The sequence below is a fragment of the Equus caballus genome, chromosome 23 (assembly GCF_041296265.1).
Source record: "Equus caballus isolate H_3958 breed thoroughbred chromosome 23, TB-T2T, whole genome shotgun sequence".
Lineage (NCBI taxonomy): Eukaryota > Metazoa > Chordata > Mammalia > Perissodactyla > Equidae > Equus > Equus caballus.
In genome coordinates this window covers 13,179,735-13,202,058 of record NC_091706.1, presented here as the reverse complement: position 1 = coordinate 13,202,058, position 22,324 = coordinate 13,179,735, and the positions used below count along the sequence as shown (strand labels likewise).

Genomic DNA, 22,324 nt, shown 5'->3' with positions numbered 1-22,324 from the left:
TATTGATATTCTAGATTTCACTTTGGGGTTCTTTTTCACTTTTAAAAATATATTTCATAAATTTCTTTATTCTTCTTTTAGATGTTCTTAATAGTTGCTCCTCTTTCTGTCCTCTACAACTGGAAGGATGAATTGGACACCTGGGGATATTTCAGAGTCACTATTTTACATGGTAACAAAAAAGACAATGAACTGATTCGTGTAAAGCAGAGGAAATGTGAAATTGCTCTAACAACTTATGAAACACTGCGATTATGTCTAGATGAACTTAACAGGTAATGGGAATAATGGGAATGATTTGCATTAATATTCTGCTTACATCAATTGTTATTTATCCCTTTGTACTGTAATTCTTTAATGCTCTAAATATTTTTTAGCATGGTTTAATTTCATTTCACAATTATTGAAATAGACAGTTTATAATAATTAGCTTACTTTCTAAAAGGAAAAACCTGCACCAGATTTTCCACAGTTCCTTATTTTATTTCCTCCATTACCTCTCCAAACAATGCTTGTTAAAGAACGATATGACTTGTCCAAAATCTCAGGCACAACTTTTTACGTATACAGTGCCTCTAGACTAAGACAGTGGTTTTCATGAATGATTTTAATTATAGGAGTCTGTGTGAATGTAGAGTGGAAAAAATACATATACGTATTGAGAACCACTGTTCTAGGACTACAAGTACCCAAAAGAAATGAACTGGTTTATGCCTAACGCATCTTAAGATTTCAGTGGAGAATCTAGAGACAGGCATTTATAAAGTCATGTGAGCGCCGTGATATGGAACAAAGGATGCTGTGGGAGCACGTGAGAAGCCTAATTCTGCTGCAGAGTGAGGAGAGTCATCGGGGAGCTTCCCAAAGAAGATGATCTATAAGCTGAGTGAGAATTTTGAAGAATGAGTAAAACTTGAAGGTTAGGAGAGTAATCCAAGAGGAAACAAACAGTATTTTCAGAGGCCTTCAGACAACAAAGATGGCAACATTTTTCAATAAATGAAAGCAGTTCCAATGCTTTCTGCATCTGATGGTCCAGCCTAGAGTGTAAGAGGGAAGTAACTGGGAGACAACGCCAGTGTGGTAAGCAAGGGACAGTTCATAAAGAGTATTGAAAGCCACCTAGAGGATTTTGGTCTTTATCCTTAGAGCAGTAGAGTGCCACTGATATGTTTCAGCAGATTACTAATATGATAAAAATGATCAGATTGCGTTTTATAAGAAACCCAGCTGCTGTGTATGCTGACACAGGAGAGCCAGATTGAATGAAGAAAGACCAATTAGGAGGCTTATTATGAGCTATATTGTGTCCCCTCCAAATTTTTATGTTCAGGTCCCAACTCCAAGGACTTCAGAATGTAACTGTATTTGGAGATAAGATCCTTAAGGAGGTAATTAATTTAAAATGAGGCCATTAATGTGGAGCCCTATTCCAATCTGATTGGTGTCCTTAGAAGAAGAGATAGAGACACCAGGAATTTGAAAGCACTAAGCAAAGGACACATGAGAACAGAGCAAGAATGCAGCCATCTGTAAGCCAAGGAGGGAGGCCTCAGAAGAAACCACACTTTCCAACATCTTTATCTTGTGTTGCCTCCTGTCATCTGAACTGTTTTGTCTGGCATCTTTTTCTCATCATAATGTTTTTGAGATTCATCCATGTTATTGAATGTATCAATGATGGTCCTTTTTTAATGCTGAATTGTATTGCATTTTATGAATATACTACATTTTGTTAACCATTCATTTGAGAATGGATTTTTGGGTTTTCCAGTATTTGGTTATTACAAGTAAAACTTTAAGGAATATTTATGTATAACCGTTTTTTTGGCATACATTTTCATTTTTCTTGGGTAAATACCTATGAGTGGAATTTCTGGGTGATATGCTACATATAGGTTTAGCTTTAGAAGAAACTGCCAAACCATTTTCCAGAGTGGTTGTACCGTTCTACTCCAGCTAGCAATCTATGAGAGTTCACTTGCTTCACATACTCACTAACACTTGATATTGTCAGTCTTTTTATTTTTAGCTATTTTAATGTGTGTAGAGTGGTATCTCATTGTAGTATAATTTGCATTTTTCTAATCTCTTTACACTTGGAAGATGTTTATTCTACACTTCTTGGGTATAGTGTTCTATAAATATCAATAAAGTCAGGTTGGCTAGGTGTTGTTCAAGTGTTCTTTACTGATTTTCTAGTTGGTTTATAATTTCTGAGGGAGGAATGTTGAAATCTTCAGTTATAAATATAGATTTTTTTCTCCTTTCATTTCTATCAGTTTTCAATTCATATATTTTGAAGCTCAGTTGTTAGGTACACACACATTTATGATTGGTATTTTTTCCTAATGAATTGATTCTTTTATCTTTAAAAAACACCCCTTAAATCTAATAATCTTGTAGTTTTGTCTGATATTAATGTAGACAATACAGTCTTCTTATGCTTACTACATGTTTATCATTTTCCTTCTTTTTATTTCAACATACTTGTTCTTTATATTTAAAGTGAGTCTCTTATGGTTAGCATATAATTGGGTCTTGCTTTTTTTTATCCATCCTGATACTCTCTGCCTTCTATTGGGAGCATTTAGTCCATTTACATTTAATGTAATTGTTAGTAAAGTTGGATTTAGAGCTACCATTTTTGTCAGCTCTAGGATTTGATTTTACCCCATTTACAAGCTAATAAGTTAGCCTGTTAATGTTTCATGGATGCTGTCAGAATAAGGAGTAATCTGAGGCATAGCAAAGTTAAGTAACTTACCCAAGCCTACCACAAAGTCAGTGGTAGAGATGAGATTTAAACCTTGACCATCTAACTCCAGACCTTGGGCTTTTGTCCAATATATTATACCACCCCAAAAGATGTTCTCCAATTAGATAAATGTGATAAGAAATTCATTTATCATAGCACCTGTCATATTTTAATTTTTTTAAAAACTCTCTACCACTTTAGACTGTGAGGTCTTTGATATAGGATAATTTCTGTATTTCAGTGCTTATATCTCTAGCACATAATAGTTGCCGAATAAATGTTAAGTGGTTATTTTCTGTGATTGTTATAAATATTAAATAAGAATTCTAAAGTACAATTATATAAATATAAGTCAGGTTTCTGTGTAAAATTAGAAAAATCAAATGTCACAATTTTTGTTATATTTAGCTTTCTTTTGTCTGTTTGAACAGCTTTATTTTGACAAATGTTCAAAAAACTTATATTTCATCAGAATAAATATTCAGTAATTTTTGTGAGAATAGTCCTCTGTATGATAGACCAGGATTAAATATTTATCATAGATAATCCACAGAGTAGATAAACACACTGTATAATATAGTGAACTGCATCTCTTTTTGTTATTACTATTATATATTTTCCTTCATTTTAATTTTTATCAAAGTTATATATAGATATTATTTAAAGAGCCAAATATGAGAAACTGTAGTTCACTCCTGCCCATCACCCCTATTACTTGTTCTTCAGGGACAACCGCCTTCAACTCTTACTTATCTTCATGGTTTTACCGCCACGTCTCTAAAGAACATGTCTATGCTGCAACTTGAAAAATTTTTCTTTGGCTTTCAGCATAACCCTTGATTCTCCTTAAGGGAAATGAGGATTTTTCTGTATTTTGCCCTTCTTTTGCTCACTTTAGGTGACCTGGCTGGGCTGTCTTGTGGAGTAGGGATTAGTATCTAGAAGATTCAACTACTTCTTAGACAGACTTGAACATTTACATAGCTCCAAACTCCAGAGGCATCTGGTGCCACCGATTCCTAGCTTTTTAAGAGCTCAATAATATGAGTCGGATTCCTTCTTGGCTTTCTCCACTACTGACATAGGATACTGCTTTCTCTACGTTTGTAAGTCGTCTTCTTCGTCTTCTTCCCAGCTTCTGAAGTTTTGTGATTGTTTTCTCCTCTCTCTTTGTTTGCTTGTTCTTTTTCAACTTTATGTTAAGAAAATTGTCAAACCTTTTTGAAATATTTCAATAGAAAAATTGAAGTAATAGTACATGAACATCCATGTACTCACTACCTAGATACACTAGTTGTGTGTTTGTGTATATATATTCAAATGTTGGCAAAATGTAAGTTAATTGTGTGTGTCTATATCTATGTCTATGTACAGTGGTGGTATATAACATGACAGTTTTATCTCTAAATCTTTTAGCATGAATCTCCTAAAACTAGTGATATTCTTTCTCATACCACATTACCATTGTCACACTGAAGAAAAATAACAGCAATTAAAATTTTCTTAATTATCTTCAAAATATCTTTAATATCTAGTATTTGCAAAGCAGTATTCAATAAAGGTTCAGATGATGGATTTGGTTATCAAGTCTGTTTAATCTCTTCTAATCTAGAACTTTCCCCCAACTTTTTTTTTTATCATATGAATTTTGAGGGGACCAGGCCAGTTGTCTTTTCAGATGTCTCATGTGTTAGATTTGTCTGACTGCCTTCTCAAGGAGTTGTGATTCCTCTAACATCTGTATTTCTGTGGGCTGATTTTGGTCTAAAGGCTTAATTAGATTCAGGTTAAACATTTTTGACAAGGATACTTCATAAATGATGCTATAGACTTCATATTACATTACCTCAAGAGATATTAATGTCAGGTTGTTCCACTATTTTTTTTTAGTATTTTTTTAATTGCAGTAACATTGGATTCTAACATTACATAGCTTTCAGATGTACATTGTAATATATTTCAAATTCTGTGTAGATTACATCATGTTCACTACCCAAAAACTAATTATAGTTCATCCCCTCACATGTGAGCCTAATCACCCCTTTTGCCCTCCCCTCACCCTTCCCCTATGGTAACCACCAATCCAATCTCCATTGCTATGTGTTTGTTTGTCGTTGTTTTTATCTTCTACGTATAAGTGAGATCATACGGTATTTAACTTTCTCCCTCTGATTAATTTCACTCAGCAAAATACCCTCAAGGACCATCCATGTTGTCACAAATGGCTGTATTTCACTATTAATGATGCCAAGTTTGTCCCACAGGCTGAGGAGGTAGTCATCAGATCTTTCCATTGTAAGGATATGTTTCTCCCTTTACAATTAGAAGTAATTTGTAGGGTGTTAATTTACCACCATTTGAATATTCTGGTCCCTCAATCCTTTTACTTAGTGGTATTAGCATACAGAAATTATTCTTACTGAGTCAGTTATTTTATTGGGTTTTGCAAAATAATGTTTTCCTAAATTTGTCATTTCTTCTATACTTATTAACTGGCATTCTCCTACAAGTAAGAATTAACTACAATTTCAGCTAAAGAAAGCAAGGTGAATGCTTGATTCTTTTGCTTTAATTACCAATTTTCAGACTAAGATGTTGGCATAATAGTCATCTACAATGGTAGCAGAGTTTCTGTCCCAGCTCCCTTTTTTTTGAATATAATTATAGATTCATGGGTTATTAAGGTATAATTGATGCATCATAGAATGTAAGTGTAGAATAATTTCAGTAAATTTATAATGTTATGCAATTATTACCACAATACAGTTTTAGAACATTTCTATCACTTCAAGAAGTTTTTTGTTTACAGTCAATCTCTGATCACATCTCTAGTTCCAAGCTTTAATCTGCTTTCTGTCTCTATAGATTTGCATCTTCTGTAAATTTGAAATAAATGGAATCATATAATATGTTGTCTTTTGTGTCTGGCTTTTTTTACTAAACATCCTGTTTTTGAGGTTCATGTCGTAGCATGTTTCAGTAGTGTGTTCCCTTTTATTCCTGACCAGTACTATTGTATGTATGTACCTCATTTTGTTTATCCATTCACCAATGGTTGGATGTTTTGTTTCCAGTTTTTGACTATTATGGATAATGCTGCCGTGAACATTTACATACAAGTCTTTGTGTGGATGTAAGTTTTCATTTCTCTTGGATGGATACCTAGGAATGGAATTGCTGGGTAGTATGAGAAATGTGACTTTTTAAGAAACTGCCTAACTGTTTTAGAAAAGTAGCTGCACCTTCCCCAAAACAGTCTCTGAAGGTTCCAGTTTCCCTTCATCCTTGCTGACCCTTGACATTGTCAGTCTTTTTTCACTGTAGCAATTCAGATGGATTTACAGTTGTTACCTTGTGGTTTTAATTTGCGTTTCTCTAATGACCAGCGATGTTGAGAACCTTTTCATGTCCTTATTTGGCCTTCGTATACCTTTTCTGGTGAAATGTCTATTAAAACTTTTTACCCATCCTTTAAATTGGATTGTTCCAGCTCGTATTGATTGTAATAGTTCTTTATATATTTTGTGTACAAGTTCTTTGCCAGGTTATGATTTGCAAATATTTTCTCCCAGTCTGTAGCATATCTTTTCATTTTCTTAGCAGTGTCTTTGGAAGAGTAAAAGTTTTTAACTTTAATGAAGTCCAACTTATCAAAAAAGTTTTTATTGACCTATTTGGTGTCATATTTAAGAAGTTTATGCTTAACCCAGAGTCACAAGATTTTTTCCCATGTTTTATCAGTTTTATAGTTTTAATTCTTATATTTAAACCTATGATCTATTTTGAGTTAATTTTTATATATGGTTTGAGTTAATTTTTGTGTATACATTTTGTGTATGGTCTAAATTAAATTTTTTTCATAGAACTTCTGGGCTTTTATTTATTCAATGTTTTATACTCAGTTGTAGTTAGTATTCTTAAGGATGCTCAAATTTTCTAATTAGCCTGGCTCCTGTGTCCTTTGGACACGCCCTCATTTATCTTTGGATACAGCTATGCTTTCTGGCTCTTCAGTGTTTCCCCTGCTGCGTGCCTGGAATCAACTATTTCTCCTTTGGGCTCTGGTTCCTTTTAGTGGATTGACCTCTATGACTGCTCATTCCTACTGGGGTAACCTTTCTAGCAGACAGAGCTATGTAATACACTTTTTAAAATCATGAGTTTCTATTGATGTTTTTTCATTCAGATTTAACATTGAAAGTTTTGCTTCTTTTATTTTATATTTATTTTTCTTGTTTGTTACTTTTTAAAAAATCCTTTTTTGTCATTTTAGTGATGTTTGAGTTTTTTCATTCTACCATCATCAAATAGAATCTCTATACCCTTTGTCTCCCTACACATTTTGTTTTCATGGGTTGTCCAAACATAGGACCATTTAGGTGAGAATCCTATGGAATCATCAAAGAGGAAAGAGGGAGAAAAACCCAAAACTTTGGTTGAGAATGCTGCTCTCTAAAAACTATATAGACTAAAACAGGGAAGTTTTCTCGACTTTTCCCTCCTTTTTTCTTCTTTTACAGTTTGGAATGGTCAGCTGTCATTGTGGATGAAGCTCATAGAATCAAGAATCCAAAGGCTAGAGTAACAGAAGTTATGAAAGCTTTAAAATGTAATGTCCGCATTGGCCTCACTGGAACCATTCTTCAGAACAACATGAAAGAACTGTGGTGTGTTATGGACTGGTGAGTGAAAGAAAACACTTTTTGTTTTTTGAAAATTATTTAATTCTTCTTTAACTTAATGTTACCTTGTTTGCTAATTATTAGTTTCAGAAAAAATATTGTCTGTTTACAGAAGTGCTTGATCTCAAACATAATATACAGAGTAGAGAGTCCCATGAAAACCTCTTTGTTACTCTTGGTCCCTGAAGTAAATGTCTGAACTAATTTACCAATTCCATCATCTTCTTCTAGTTATTTACTGAAACTGTCATAAAAAAGAACATTCTGTTTTCTTGCTTTTTGTTATTGTCATTAATAAACAAGTGACTTAATATATTTCTTAGAACAGAAAGAAGTCACTGTTTTCCTTTTTAGATAATTTAATAAAGCCCTACCATTTTTCTTATTGCTGTTTTAAAGGGCCGTACCAGGACTTTTGGGCAGCAGGATCAACTTCAAGAAGCAGTTTTCTGACCCAGTAGAACATGGTCAGAGACACACAGCAACAAAGAGAGAACTAGCTACTGGCCGAAAGGCCATGCGGAGGCTCGCAAAGAAGATGTCTGGGTGGTTTCTCAGGCGCACCAAGGTTCTAATCAAGGATCAGCTGCCTAAGAAGGAAGACCGGGTGAGAACTGCATTTGTGTATAGTATTAATTTCCTGTCATGTTTTATTTTTTTCTGAAAAAAATTTCCTTTTAAGAAGAAATCTATCTCCTGTGGTATTTTATGAATGTAGTTTTTTCCCTTTTATTCAGTGTGAAAAAAAACCTGTTATATGTGTGCAGGATTTCAGAAAACGTTAATTGAGCCAAATTGTTTTCCTTTCTAACTTTACTAACCTGTTAGCTAACAGGTTTATTGTTAGTATACATTAAGCTCATTTCTCTTATTTTAAACAAGAAGGCTTTTGGTATGATTCTTCCTCAATGAAGAAAGAACTTCTCTCCCTAATGTGTTTTCTGTTCATATTTTGTCCTTCCTATACTGTCTACCATCTACAACCCAGTATATTCTTTGGTAACTTAATTCTAGCTACAGGACCAAAGTGGTTAAACAATTTAAATTTAAATTTGAAGAATTGACCGTAAGAGGATTTTTTTTTTTAAATATACTGGTCTTTGTAGTTTTTAAGATATAAAATATAGTGGTCTTTATAAAATATAGTGGTCTTTTATAGTTTTTAATCTTGTGGTTCTATAAATTATTATAAACTAAATCTAAATAATGTCCTGAATAAGGTTGATCCTGTCAAAATACGTTCTAGTCTTAGGATATCTCATTGATTATTACTTTAAAAAGACAGATTTGAAAGGAAAATATGATACTGATATGCAAATTTTGGAAATTGATAAAACATTTGACTTTTTGATCTAAAGTAAATATTTAAATATTATTATTTAATTGGACTACATCATGAACCCCCTCGCTTTTTAAAATGTTTTGTACAATTTTATGTGTATTACTTAGTTGTCTATCTAGTAGGAACAATAAACCATAAATATACGAAGAGAGAGTTGTGCATAGAGTTTTAGAGCTTGGGCTCCAAAATCGAATACCATAAGCTTGAATCCTGGCGCCCCTGCTTGTGAGTTTTGTGACCTTGAGCGATTTGCTAAGTCTCTCCAACCTTGGTTTCTTTATCTTTTAAATGAGAATGATCATAACAGTGCCTGCCTCACATGGTTGCTCTGAAATGCATGACATGTAAGAAGTGTTCAGTAAATGTTACTACATGTTTTAATAGTAACAACTCAACAATAAAATACTTAGGAATAAATTTAACCAAGGAAGTGAAAGACCTGTACACTGAAAACTATAAGACATTGATTAAAGAAATTGGAGAAGATACAAATAAATGGGATGATATCCCATATTCATGGATTGGAAGAATTAATATTGTTAAAATGTCCATACTACCCAAAGCCATGTATAGATTCAGTGCAATCCCTATCTAAATTCCAATGGCATTTTTCATGGAAATAGAAAAATACAATCCTAAAATTTGTATAGAACCAAAAGAGACCCTGAATAGCCAAAACACTCTTGAGAAAGAAGAACAAAGCTAGAGGCATCACACTTCTTGATTTCAAACTATAATACAAAGCTATAGTAATCAAAACAGTATAGTACTGGCATAAAAAGAGACACATAGACCCATGGAATAGAATAGAGACCCCAGAAGTAAACCCCCGCATATGCAGTCAGCTAATATTTGAGAAGGGAGCCAAGAATACTCCACGGAGAAAAGAGAGTCTTTTTTGATAAATGATGTTGGGAAAATTGGATATTAATGTGCAAAAAAAATGAAATTGGACTCCTATCTTAATACTTGTCACAAAAATTAACTCAAAATGAATTAAAGACTTAAATGTAAGACCTGAAACCATAAAACTCCTAGAAAGAAACATAGGGAAAAAGCTCCTTGACTTTGGTCTTCTTGATGATTGTTTAGATATATCAAAAGCACAAGCAACGAAAGCAAAAATAAAGTGAGACTGTATCAAACTAAAAAAGTTCTGTACAGCAAAAGAAATAATCAATAGAAGGAAGAGACAACCTATAGAATGGAAGAAAACATTTGCAAACCATATATCTGATAAGGGATTAATATCCAAAATATAAAGAACTCATACAACTCAATAGCAAAACCACAAATAATCTGATTCTGAAATGGGCAGAAGAGCTGAATGGACATTTAGAAGACCTACAGATGGCCAACAGGTACATGAAAAGATGCTCAACATCACTGATCAAGGAAATGCAAATCAAAACTACAATGAGATGTCACCACACACCTTTTAGAAAGGCAGGAGATAAGCATTGGTGAGGATGTGAAGAAGAGGAAACCCTGATGCCCTGTTGGTGGGGATGTAAATTGGTACAGCCTTTATGGAAAACTGTGTGGAGGTTCCACAAAAAATTAAAAATAGAACTACCCTATGGTGTAGCAATCCCATTTCTGGGTATATATTCAAAGGCTATGACACCACTCTGTAGGAGGTATCTGAACTCTCATGTTCATTGCAGGATTATTCGCAGTAGCCAAGACCTGGAAACAACCTAGATGTCTGTCAACAGATGAATGGATAAAGAAAATGTGATAAATATACATATATATATGCACATATATATAATGTAATATTATTCGGCCATAAAAAAGAAGAAAATTTGTCAGTTGTGACAACATGGATGGACCTTGAGGGCATCATGCTAAGTGAAATAAGTCAGAGAAAGACAAATACTGTGTGATCTCACTTATATGTTGAATTTTTTTTTTTTTTAAAGCCATACTCATAGAAACAGAGAGTAGAATGGTGGTTGCAAGGGGCTCCTGGGGTAGGAGAAATAGGGAGAGATTGGTCAAAGGGCATAAACTTTCAATTATAGGATGAGTAAGTTCCCGGGATCTAATGTACGGCATGGTGGCTATAGTTAACAATACTGTATTGTGTATGTACTTGAAAGTTGCTAAGAGTGTAGATCTTGAAAGTTCTCACTACGGGAAAAATAAAATGTAAGAATGTGAAATGATTGATGTGTCAAATAACCTTATTGTTCTGGTAATCATTTTGCAGTATATACGTGTATCAAATCATCACGTTGTACACCTTAAACTTACACAATGTTATATGTCGATTATATCTCAGTAAAGCTGAGAAAAATAATAACTCAAAATTTCCTCCATACCCGAATCATTGCTCTCCATTTTCTGTATTCTCTTCTTATTTTTATATGTACTTTTGTATTCAAGGCAGAGTCAAGATATAGCTAATATTTATACTTTTTTTTAATCTACCGTTGTTTTATATAGACATATCTGTATTTACTCAGGTTCACATATTTGTCTTTTTTTTTTTGCAATAATATTCTGTTGTAGTGATAAACACATATAAATATTTATAAATAGATGGGTTTTCCCTCTTTTTCACATTCCTCGAAGTCCTATTGTGGGTATATTTAATTTTACCACGCTACTTACATACAGCTATATCTAGAAGAATTTTACTAAGTTCTTATGCTACCAGAAATATAAGGCACATTGTATCTCTCATAAGTTAGTGGCATTATTTTATCTTCTTTTCTTGGATTTGGGCACAAAATAGCAACTTGTAGCTGCTTTTATGTGTATTTACTTAATTCTTTACCAATCCTAATAATTTATAGCAAGATATTAAATACAAATACTTTAGCTCATTTCAGTAATAAGAAGTTTTTTTATTTTTTCTAAGTTTTCAAGTAATTCAGTAAGTGTGATCCATACTATTGTTCTAAAGTGTTCCCTTTTTTCCTTATCTAGTTTTTAATTTAACCTAAACTTTAATCATTTTTTTGCATGATGGGCTAATAATATGGAACTCTGAAAAGGCTCACAATATATTGAGAAACATATAAGTAGATCACATAACTTCTTTTTTCATATTTTGATTCCTTTTAATTAAAAAACAAACAGATTTATTTGAAAATAAAGTTATAATTTGTATAGTTTAGCGTAGGGTGGTGACAAAGAATAAAGGAGAATTGGGAGAAATTGTCATAATAATATGTCTAGAAGAAAAATAAATTAACTTATGAGCAGTTTTCACTGTTACAACCTATGAACTTACTCCTATAAAAAAAGGTACTAATGATGACCTTCTGTCCTTTCTTGGCAGATGGTGTATTGTTCTCTGACCGATTTTCAGAAAGCCGTCTATCAAACAGTGTTGGAGACAGAAGATGTGACTTTGATACTTCAATCTTCTGAGCCTTGTACCTGCAGCAGCGGCCGAAAAAGGAGAAATTGTTGTTATAAGGCAAGCAGTTCAGTCTGGTACCTTTACTCTCTTGCTTTTGATTACGTGGTACTCTAGTCTAGTGTCAGGATAAGTAGCAGATAAAATAACTTTTCCTCAGAGGGTTCTTTATCTTTAGCAGCCATAAGTTAGTAAAAAAGAATAGTTTTCAAAAATATTTTATAATATCAAATAGTAATCACAGCGAAATATAATATTCAAATATCTTTTTAAAAAACTAGTGTTTGAGGGGCTGGCCCCGTGGCCGAGTGGTTAAGTTCACGCGCTCCGCTGCAGGCGGCCCAGTGTTTCGTTGGTTCGAATGCTGGGCGCGGACATGGCACTGCTCATCAAGCCACGCTGAGGCAGCGTCCCACATGCCACAACTAGAAGGACCCAGAACGAAGAATATACAACTATGTACCGGGGGACTTTGGGGAGAAAAAGGAAAAAATAAAATCTTTAAAAAAAAACAACAAAAAAAACTAGTGTTTGAAAGTAGCTTCAATTTGATGTCCTCCCTTTCAGCTTTTATTGAGAAGTATCCTACTTTCATCTTGAAATTTCATTTCATTTTCAGGAAGTTTCTCATTATCCACTAATAGTAAACTGACTTACTTTCTGATAGCAGGCTTAAAATATTCTTCTGAAGTCAGATAGAGTTAATTTGGTAGAAGGTGTGTATCAGTACAATAACATGAGTATTTTATTTTTATTCAGCAACAAATATTCATTTGTACTGTTTTTTAACCTTCTGTCTACATTTCCTGCCCCTGTTTCACGTATTTTATTATCAAGTTATCTGTCACATATCCATGTACGTAGAGGGGCAGATGTTTATCTAGATTGATGTTTCTTCTTTCTGTCATTTATTTGGCTATTTTTAACCACTTCACTTTTTTGCCCTAGCATGGTTTCCTGAGAAACTGTGGTGTGTGATTGGGAGAGGAGAGTCAGGGATCTGTATGACACCGCCTCAGCACCTGGTGACAGTTTCATCACCAGGAGCCTCTCACAGCAGCACTTCTATCACTGTGTATCAGGAGGATAAATGCTTTCTGGATGAGGACTTTCTCCCCTCTGTTATTAAAGACATCACTGTATTAAGGGTCACCAAAAGTATGATTACACATTAGTGATTCATCGATATTTTGTGTGACAGCTGACCATCATTTTCTCAGAATGTATTGTGCCAATAGTAGCCAGGTAATAAATGTTATCGTAAGTGATATATTTTGTGCTGTAAGTAGTTATAAAGCCATGTTAGTCTTTGCTTGCTTTTAGTTTCTGTATGTCTCTGGTTACAGACCAATTCCCATGGGGAGACAGTGAAGACCTTGTATTTCAGTTACCTTGCAGTCCTTCAGAAGGTCGCCAACCACGTCGCACTACTGCAGGCTGCCAGCGCTTCCAAACAGCAGGTTTGGGTTGTCGTCTTCAATTTCTTTGTCATGTTATCTGGCATAAATATTTTATATTTTTGGTATAAAATTTCTTAGCCAAATATCTCTAAGTTATTTTTGTATGAAATTTAAGAAGAAACTGACTTGCTTGTTTTTTAATTTAGGTGTCAAAGAAGTATATATACTTAAGTTTTTAATCAAAGTGAGAAAATTTAAGCTTAAATTAAAATAACTCTTTTTATGCCTCTGATAATCATCATATATTTATTTTCCTAACATATTTTAATATAGTTACTAAATAAGATATTTGATGAGTCAGTTCTATTCCATTAATAATGTGTCTAATTACATTTATCTAATATACTAGATTAAAATAAGGGTTTATAATAATCTGTGTATTAAATATTAGGGGTATTTCCCAACTGGCAAAAATCAGTAATTTCAAAGTTTAGGCATAAAAGCAATCATTTACATTGGTCATTTCAATTGTGTCTTATTCTAGAGCACAACATAAATAAGAAGATCTTTTTTTAAAGCTTTTTTATGGAATGGTTTTATATTTTTTGTGTGTGTTATATAGTCTTGATGCTGTTTAAATGTAATTTGAAAATCTAATAATAATTTACTATTGTTCTTCAATTGTACTGTTTGTTCTTTGGAAAGTATTTGGTTCCTTCTTTTGGAAATCTTAAAGTAATGATAAAATTAGTAGCCATATCATTATCTCAGAACTCATCAAGGCTATATATAATTAACATATCACTTTAAGGTTTTCTGAATTATTAGTCTGTTTAAGAGGATTAAAATCTTCAAAGTAATATATTCCTTCTAAATAGAATTTTTTTAATAAACTCAATCTATACAAATTTAAATGTGTTAATTTGAAATTTCTTTTCTTCTACCTTTTCCCCTTAAGGAAACACTTATCAAAAGGATATGTGATCAGGTATTTTCCAAATTCCCAGATTTTGTGCAGAAAAGCAAAGATGCAGCCTTTGAAACACTTTCTGACCCAAAATACAGTGGAAAAATGAAGGTAAGTGCTCTTCTTTCAGGTTGCATACACACAAGGATGATACACAAAACATTTATCAAATGGTGTTACAGGGAGACCAACTAATCAGAACAGATGCCCAATTATTCAGACAAGATGGTGGCCAAAGACAATAGTGTAGTTGTATCAGCATTGACCAGCTCACCATGAACCCTTCATGCTACAGGTTCTCAATTAGTAGCAGTTAGATCAGATATATTTCAAACTTTCCTTTTTGATGTATTGAACTCATGCCTTTTAAAAAGTGTACGCTGTTACCATATATATAATAATTGTCTTCAAATGTTTAAGGAGCTTATCTACCAGAAATATAAATGCTAATGCCAAATAGGAGGGTGAGGGTAGGCAATAGCTTGGAATTAGAGAAAGGAACTTCTTGAAGAGTTCAAGGTGGATAAATCTCATTTGTAGCATGGGAGCATTTGTTGTACACCAGGAAACTGACCTGTAGTCGCTGATCTTGGTGATGTATTACTGAGGGAGAGATGTGAAAAGTAAGACTGGATTCTCCAGCCATGACCCAGGCCTCCAGGCATTGCCTGTGACAGCTGCATGAAATGCTGACAGCCTCCAGCCTCCTTGCAGCAGAATTTCTTTGTGTAAACCCTTAATAACTATCAAGAATCTTTATTTATGGATTCAAAGATTTTTACAGAACAATTCCCAACTTTATACTTTAATTAAGAAAAAAATCAGTTATTTCTTTTGGCAAAAAGATAAAAAGGAAGTCATTAAAAGTAATTCATTTTTTGTTTTTATTTTTCTTAAAATCCTGGAAATATTTTTAGCAGTTAATCTACATAAGCTCACTGTAGTTTAGTTTGCTTGGACTTTTTAATTCAATGAAATAAAATGAAAGCTAGGAAGATAACCTTAAAAATTTGTATGTGTATTTTTTTTTTGAGATATAATTGACTTATAACATTGTGTTAGTTTTAGGTGTACAATATAATGACTTGATATATGTATATATTGCAAAATGATCACCACAGTCAGTCTGGTTAACATCCACCACCACACATAGTTACAATTTTCTTTTTCTTGTAATGAGAACTTTTAAGATCTACTCTGTTAGCAACTTTCAAATATACAATACAGTATCGTTAACTGTAGTCACCATGTTGTATGTTATGTCCCCAGGACTTATTTTTCTTATAACCGGAAGTTTGTACCTTTTGACCACCTTCACCCATTTCATCCACCCCCAACCGCTTGCTTCTGGCAACCACCAATCTGTTCTTTGTACCTATGAGTTCGGTTTTTTTTTTTTTCCCCACATGTGAATGAGATCACACGATATTTGTCTTTCTCTGTCTATTTCGCTTAGCATAGGGTCGTCCTCAAGGTCTATCCCTATTGTCACAAATGGCAGGATTTCCTTCTTTTTTATGGCTGAATAATCCATTGTACATGTATACACCACATTCTTTTTATCTATTTACCCGTCCACAGACACTTATGTTGTTTCCATGTCTTGACTATCATAAATAATGCTCAGTGAACATGGGAATGCAAATAACTTTTTGAGATCAGTTTCATTCTTTTGCATGTGACTGTCCAGTTTTCCCAATACCATTTATTGAGAAGACTATCCTTTCCTCATTGTAGGTTCTTGGCTCTTTTCTCATAAATTAATTGACCATATATACATAGGTTTATTTCTGGGCTCTCTTGTTTTGTTCCGTTGATCTATACATCTGTTTTTATGCCAGGTACCATACTGTTTTGATTACTATAGCTTTGTAATATAGTTTGAAATCAGGAAGTATAATGCCTCCAGCTTTGTTGTTCTTTCTCAAGATTGATTTGGCTATTCAGAGTCTTTTATCATTCTATACAAATTTTAGGTTGCTTTTTCTACATGAAAAATGTCGTTGGGATTTTGATAGGGATTGCATTGAATCTGTAGGTTGCTTTGGGTATTATAGCCATTTTAACAGTAGTAATTCTTCCAATCCATGAGCACAGGTTATCTTTCCATTTATTTGTGTATTCTTCAATTTCTTTCATCAGTGTCTTACAGTTTTCAGTGTACAGATCTTTCACCTCTTTAGTTAAATTTATTCCTAGTTATATATATTTTTTGATGCAATTGTGAATGGGATTGTTTTCTTAATTTCTGATAGTTCTTTCTTAGTATACAGAAATGCAGCAGATATTTGTGTATTGATTTTGTATCTTGCAACTTCCCTGAATTTATTAGTTCTAAGAGTTTTTTGGTGGAATTTTGAGGGTTTCTATATATAATATCATGTCATATGCAAAAGAGACAGTTTTAGTTCTTCCTTTCTGATTTGGATAGCTCTGATTTCTTTTTCTTGCCTAATTGCTCTGGCTAGGACTTCCAGTACTATGTTGAATAAAAGTGGTGAGAATGGGCATCCTTATCTGGTTCCTGATCTTAAAGGAAAAGCTTTCAGTTTCTCACCATTGAGTATGATGTTGTCTGTAGGCTTCTCATATATGGCCTTTATTATGTTGAGGTATGTTCCTTCTATATCCACTTTGTTGAAAGTTGTGAATTTTTAAAATAAATAAATTACTATTAGTGAGAATTATTCTGTGATTTATTATCACAACAAATAATTCGAATTCAATAATATTTGCTAACAATAGCAAATCTATTTTTGTCATCCATTTTATTGACTTTATTTTTAAGTTAAAAAAATGTAAAAAGCCCAATTAATTTAGAACTGAACACTTATTATCCTATAATTTAAACCAATAGAATATTTCCAGAAATCCAGAAATTCCTTTGAAAACTGCAGTATCCATTGCTGTTTGTTTAAATTTTATTCATTGTGATTCTTCATTAAAAAGTTACCACTCTTGCAATTAAATGGAATTTTATATTCTTATATACCCGTTAAATATATGATTTAAAGCATACTGAGTTATATATCTAGGAATAATAGTGTGTGATTAATCTAATTATTAGATTTATTTTTTTGTTATAACTTTTAGAAGAGAAAAAACAAGCGTGAATTGTTGCTGGAGGCTGGATAGGTGTCTTTATAGGTGAAAGAAGCATATAATTTATTTGTTTTGTGAGAGAACACCAACAAAACAGAGACTGAGTGGATTAAGCTAGGGATATATTTTTAAGACTGTGTTTCATCATTTGATTAGCAGCAGCATCTGACTTAGTGATACAAAACCTGTAGGCTTATAATGCAATTATTGCCTTTTGGGTTAAGAACTTTGAGTTGCATATACTTCTTGAATTCAGGAGATAAAATCATCCTACTTCTGCTTCTTTTATTGTAGGTTAGCCTGCAGCTGCAATTTATTTGTGGGCATAATACCCGCTCTACCCTTCATAGCCTCAAAGCTACACTCATGAACTCCAGCTCTTAAGCATCAAGGTCTTTTTTGACCTCAGCTATTATTCAAATGGATGGTCACAAGTTGCATTCCTTCCCCTAAGGATTCTCATCTTTTCTTTCTTGGGAAATGCTACAGAGCCACTTACTATGGGGAGGTGGAGAAAAAGACTAGGAAACCCAGTTTAGTGCTGTTGGAATCATACAAAGGTCATGTACATCTCTAGGCATGACTAATTTGAGAAAAGTTGGATCCAAGATTCCTTTGCTGTGAACATTCCCAAATTTAGGATTCCTTTACAGGAGGATTTTCCTGTTCTGTGGAGGACAACTGAGTGATAAAACATTGGGTCTGTATTGTTAAGATCTGACCTATAGTGACGACACTGTCATTTCTGAAACTTCTAGTAAGAGATCTTAGTTTATAGTTATTCATTTAGCTAATGTCTGTTTTCTTAAAAAAAAACTAGCCTAATAAAGACCTCCAGTCTAAAAACATTCACTTTTATTATTGCTTGTTTTCGTTTTTGCTGTAAGATATTCAAGAATACCTGAAATCGCAATAGATATGATAGCACCCAAATGATTGCAGAGTGGATTTCTGTGTCCTATATCCTTCATTTAAAGTGTTAATGTCTTTAAGAGAATGAAAAGACAAGCCACAGACTGGGAGAAAATATTTGTAAAACAATAAGGGACTAGTATCTAAAATATGCAAAGAACTCTTAAAACTTAATAATAAAAGAAACAATCCAACTTAAAAATGGGCAAAGGATCTGAAGAGTACCTCACCAAAGAAGATATAAAGATGGCAAAGAAGCATATGAAAAGATACTCAAAATCACATGTCTTTAGGGAAGTGCAAGTTAAAACAACAATGAGATACCACTACATACCTATTAGAATGGCTAAACGCAAAACACTTACAACAGCAAGTGCTAGCAAGGATGTGGAACAACAGCAACTCAAATTCATTGCTGGTGAGAATGCAAAGTGATACAGCCACTTTGGAAGAAAGTTTGGCAGTTTCTCACAAAGCTAAACATACTGTTGCCATAAGATCCAGTGATCTTCATCTTTAGTGTTTGCTCAAATGAGTTAAAAACTTGTATCCACACAAGAACCTGCACACACATGTTTATAGCAACTTTATTCATAATTGCCAAAACTTGGAAGCAACCAAGATATCCTTCAATAGGTGACTGGATAAACAAACTGTGGTGCATCCAGACAATGGAATATTATTCAACAATAGAAAGCAACGAGCTATCGAGCTATAAAAAGACAGTGAGCCACCTTAAATGCATATTCCTAAGTGAAAGAAGCCAGTCTGAAAAGGTTACATACTGCTGATTCCAACTATATGACATTCTGGAAAAGGCAAAAGGAAGGAGACAGTAAAATATCAGTGGTCACTAGGGTTTGTAGGGAGGGATGAATAGATGAAACACAGGGAATTTTTAGGGCAGTGAAATTATTCTGTATAGTACTGTAATGGTGGATATATGCCATTATATATTTGTCAAAATCCATAAAACTGTACAGCACAGTGAGTGAACCCTAATGTAAAGTATGGACTTTAGTCAATAATAATTTATCAGTATTCATTCATCCATCAGGTGTTACAAATGCACCACCCTAATGCAAGGTATTAATAATAGGGCAAACTGTGTGCAGGGGTGGCGAGTGGGGACGGTCTGTGGGAGTTCTCTACTCAATTCTTCTGTAAATCTAAAATTGCTCTAAAAAATAGTCTACTAATTTTCAAATGTTAATGTATTATGTGAAATTCAAATGTACATACTTTATATAGAATCAGTTATTGTATTAAAAAATAAAGCTAATGCAAATAAAACTTACTTTTATATGTTCTCCAAGTATTACCTGATCTGTGACATTTTTATTCCCCACTTGGTTGGTTATCTGAGCATATTTTTTTGACTCCATAACTCTTTTAGCAGGATTGAGGGGTAGAGGTCAGAGTTAGCACAATGTCTTCTCTTGCTCAACTATTAAAAGAGTGTTATATTGAGCATAATTTTTTTTATTTAAAAGTTTAAGTCTTTATCATTGAATAAATAAAATTGCTTAAGTGTTTATTGTATAGTTCAGAAAAACCTTAGACTTAGTATGGAAAATTCCTTTCTTTCCTTTGTGGATTACTTTTCCACAGTGTTTTGGAACTGTCATTGCCAGATGTGGAAATGCTTGTTTTAAAAATAACAGTGTAACTGTTATACACAGGCTTTGGATTATTTGCTTCCTCCCTAAAAGCACTGTGTATAGGAGCAAATTATTGGCATTTTGAGGTCAGAATCAAAGATGGAAGTCAGGACTTACTGTAAATAGAGGGACAGAGGGGAGAAAATGAGAAGAGGTGTACATCTGACTGATTATTTTAAGAAAATAAATATCAAGACTTTTAGAATGAAACACATTTCATTACATCTATCTAAAGAAAATTTAAAGACTTCCTAAAAGGAATACTGCTGTGTAATTTACTTTCTGAACATATTGTAGGTATAAAGAAAGTGTATGTTGGAAATTAAATTAATCCATTTAAATGCATCCTATAATCTAAAATGCTTCCTTTTTATTAAAACCATATGAGATGAAATAAAAGACTTTAGGAACTTTACCTCATTATTGACAATATGATGATGAATAACATTTCACGTAATATCTAATACTTTATTTCTCTAACTTGGCAGAAATGAAGGGATTTGGGAAGCATATTCGGGAAACCTGTTTGGGAAACAGGTTATGTTGTATAAAAATAATTTTTAAGAAATTCTCAAGTAATTTTTATATGTATACAGTGTACTTTTAGTTGGAACTCATACACTGATGTTCTGTGGTTCATTTCCAGGTCCTTCAGCAGCTTTTAAATCATTGCAGGAAAAACAAAGATAAAGTCCTTCTTTTCTCCTTTTCCACCAAGGTGAGTTTCATGTACAGTGCGTTCTTGATTGGCCCAGCCCTGACTGCTGAGGCAGAAAGCCTGAGAGACGTGACAGTGTCCAGCTGCATTTTCTGTTAGACGTACTGTAGGAAACGTAGTGAGGTAAGCGACTTTCGAAACAGACGCTTAACCCTCAACAGCAAACGCAAAGATGGATTTTCGATTCTCTGTTGATGTTTTTGTTAATAATTAGTGTCCTTTAAGACATTTAAGAGATTTTAGAATGTGGAAAATAGCACAAACAATGAAATATATTTACATAAATGATTTAGGAATACTTTTCTTTTTATTTGGTTTCAGTTTAAAAAAATTAAAGATTGATTTCTTCGCCTGAAAGATTGACTTTTTTAAAACAAAGGTTGTTGAACCTTAAAGTCAGTTTCAGGATAATGGGCAGAAATATATGGGTCAGAAGTCAGAAAAATATTTGTTGCTCTTGTAATTCTAATAAAGAAATTGGGAGCAGCAATGATTAATACTTAGTAAATCTCATCTCTGTAGTGGTATGAAACTTATTAAACCATGAATTCATCTTTGCCCGTCTCCTTACCTTTCCTCCAGCTGCTTGACGTGCTGCAGCAATACTGTATGGCGTCTGGGCTTGATTACCGACGACTGGATGGAAATACAAAATCAGAGGACAGAATCAAGATCGTGAAAGAGTTCAACAGCACACAAGATGTTAACATTTGCCTTGTCTCCACAATGTAAGAAAACAAAATTTGATAACTTGATTTTTATCTAATTGCTTTTAAGATTTAGGGTAATTTTTAACCGATTACTGGATTAATTTTCAATGGTTGTACTTATATTGCTTTGTTTTATTTGGCTTGAAGGAGAAGGAGCAAAAATGCTATTAATTATGACTGAAATAACAATATCTGAGCTTTACCTAACCTTTTCTCTTAATTCTCTTATCATCACTGAATTCTCTTTATCAGTCTGAGCTTATAAAGATAACAATCAAGAAAATAAGTGTTTGCCCCACAGGAATTTTCTGTGGTTGTGTTTTGACTCATGTCTTGTAATCAGAACAATCAGACTTGGTTGAATAATCAAATTATTAATCGAACAACTGAGAATCATTGTAGCAGTGATTTTCAAACTGTGCTCAAGGAAGCTAGGGAGCCCACTGGGCCTGGGGGGCCCGGCGTTTCCCTCCTCCGTCTCTACCTGCCATTCACCAGAGCAGCTCCACGTTTATAGGTTTTATGAAAGTTAAATCAGTTCTAACACCTGTTTGTGAATCTCTCATTAAAACCTTTTACAGAATATACACACTTTAGAGAAAGATTTCAGTCACACCTAAGAAGATTAATCCCTTTTTGGGGGGTAACAAATCCATAACTTTTGACACCTAATGTAATAAGTATTTTATAGATTTGTTC

The 22,324-nt window shown here is 33.4% G+C and overlaps 1 protein-coding gene across 16 annotated transcripts in view; it reads left to right on the top strand.

The window, feature by feature from the left end:
• The window catches only part of ERCC6L2 (ERCC excision repair 6 like 2), a 143,617-nt gene that overhangs the window by 54,356 nt on the left and 66,937 nt on the right, over window positions 1-22,324 (top strand). For all 16 annotated transcript variants that reach the window (XM_070249051.1, XM_023627095.2, XM_070249052.1 and 13 more), the window contains 8 exons: window positions 82-275; window positions 7,279-7,440; window positions 7,840-8,047; window positions 12,075-12,215; window positions 13,502-13,615; window positions 14,514-14,633; window positions 20,844-20,915; window positions 21,498-21,643. In XM_070249051.1, the coding sequence (XP_070105152.1) occupies window positions 82-275; window positions 7,279-7,440; window positions 7,840-8,047; window positions 12,075-12,215; window positions 13,502-13,615; window positions 14,514-14,633; window positions 20,844-20,915; window positions 21,498-21,643 (1,157 nt within the window). The remainder of the gene's footprint in view (window positions 1-81; window positions 276-7,278; window positions 7,441-7,839; window positions 8,048-12,074; window positions 12,216-13,501; window positions 13,616-14,513; window positions 14,634-20,843; window positions 20,916-21,497; window positions 21,644-22,324) is intronic.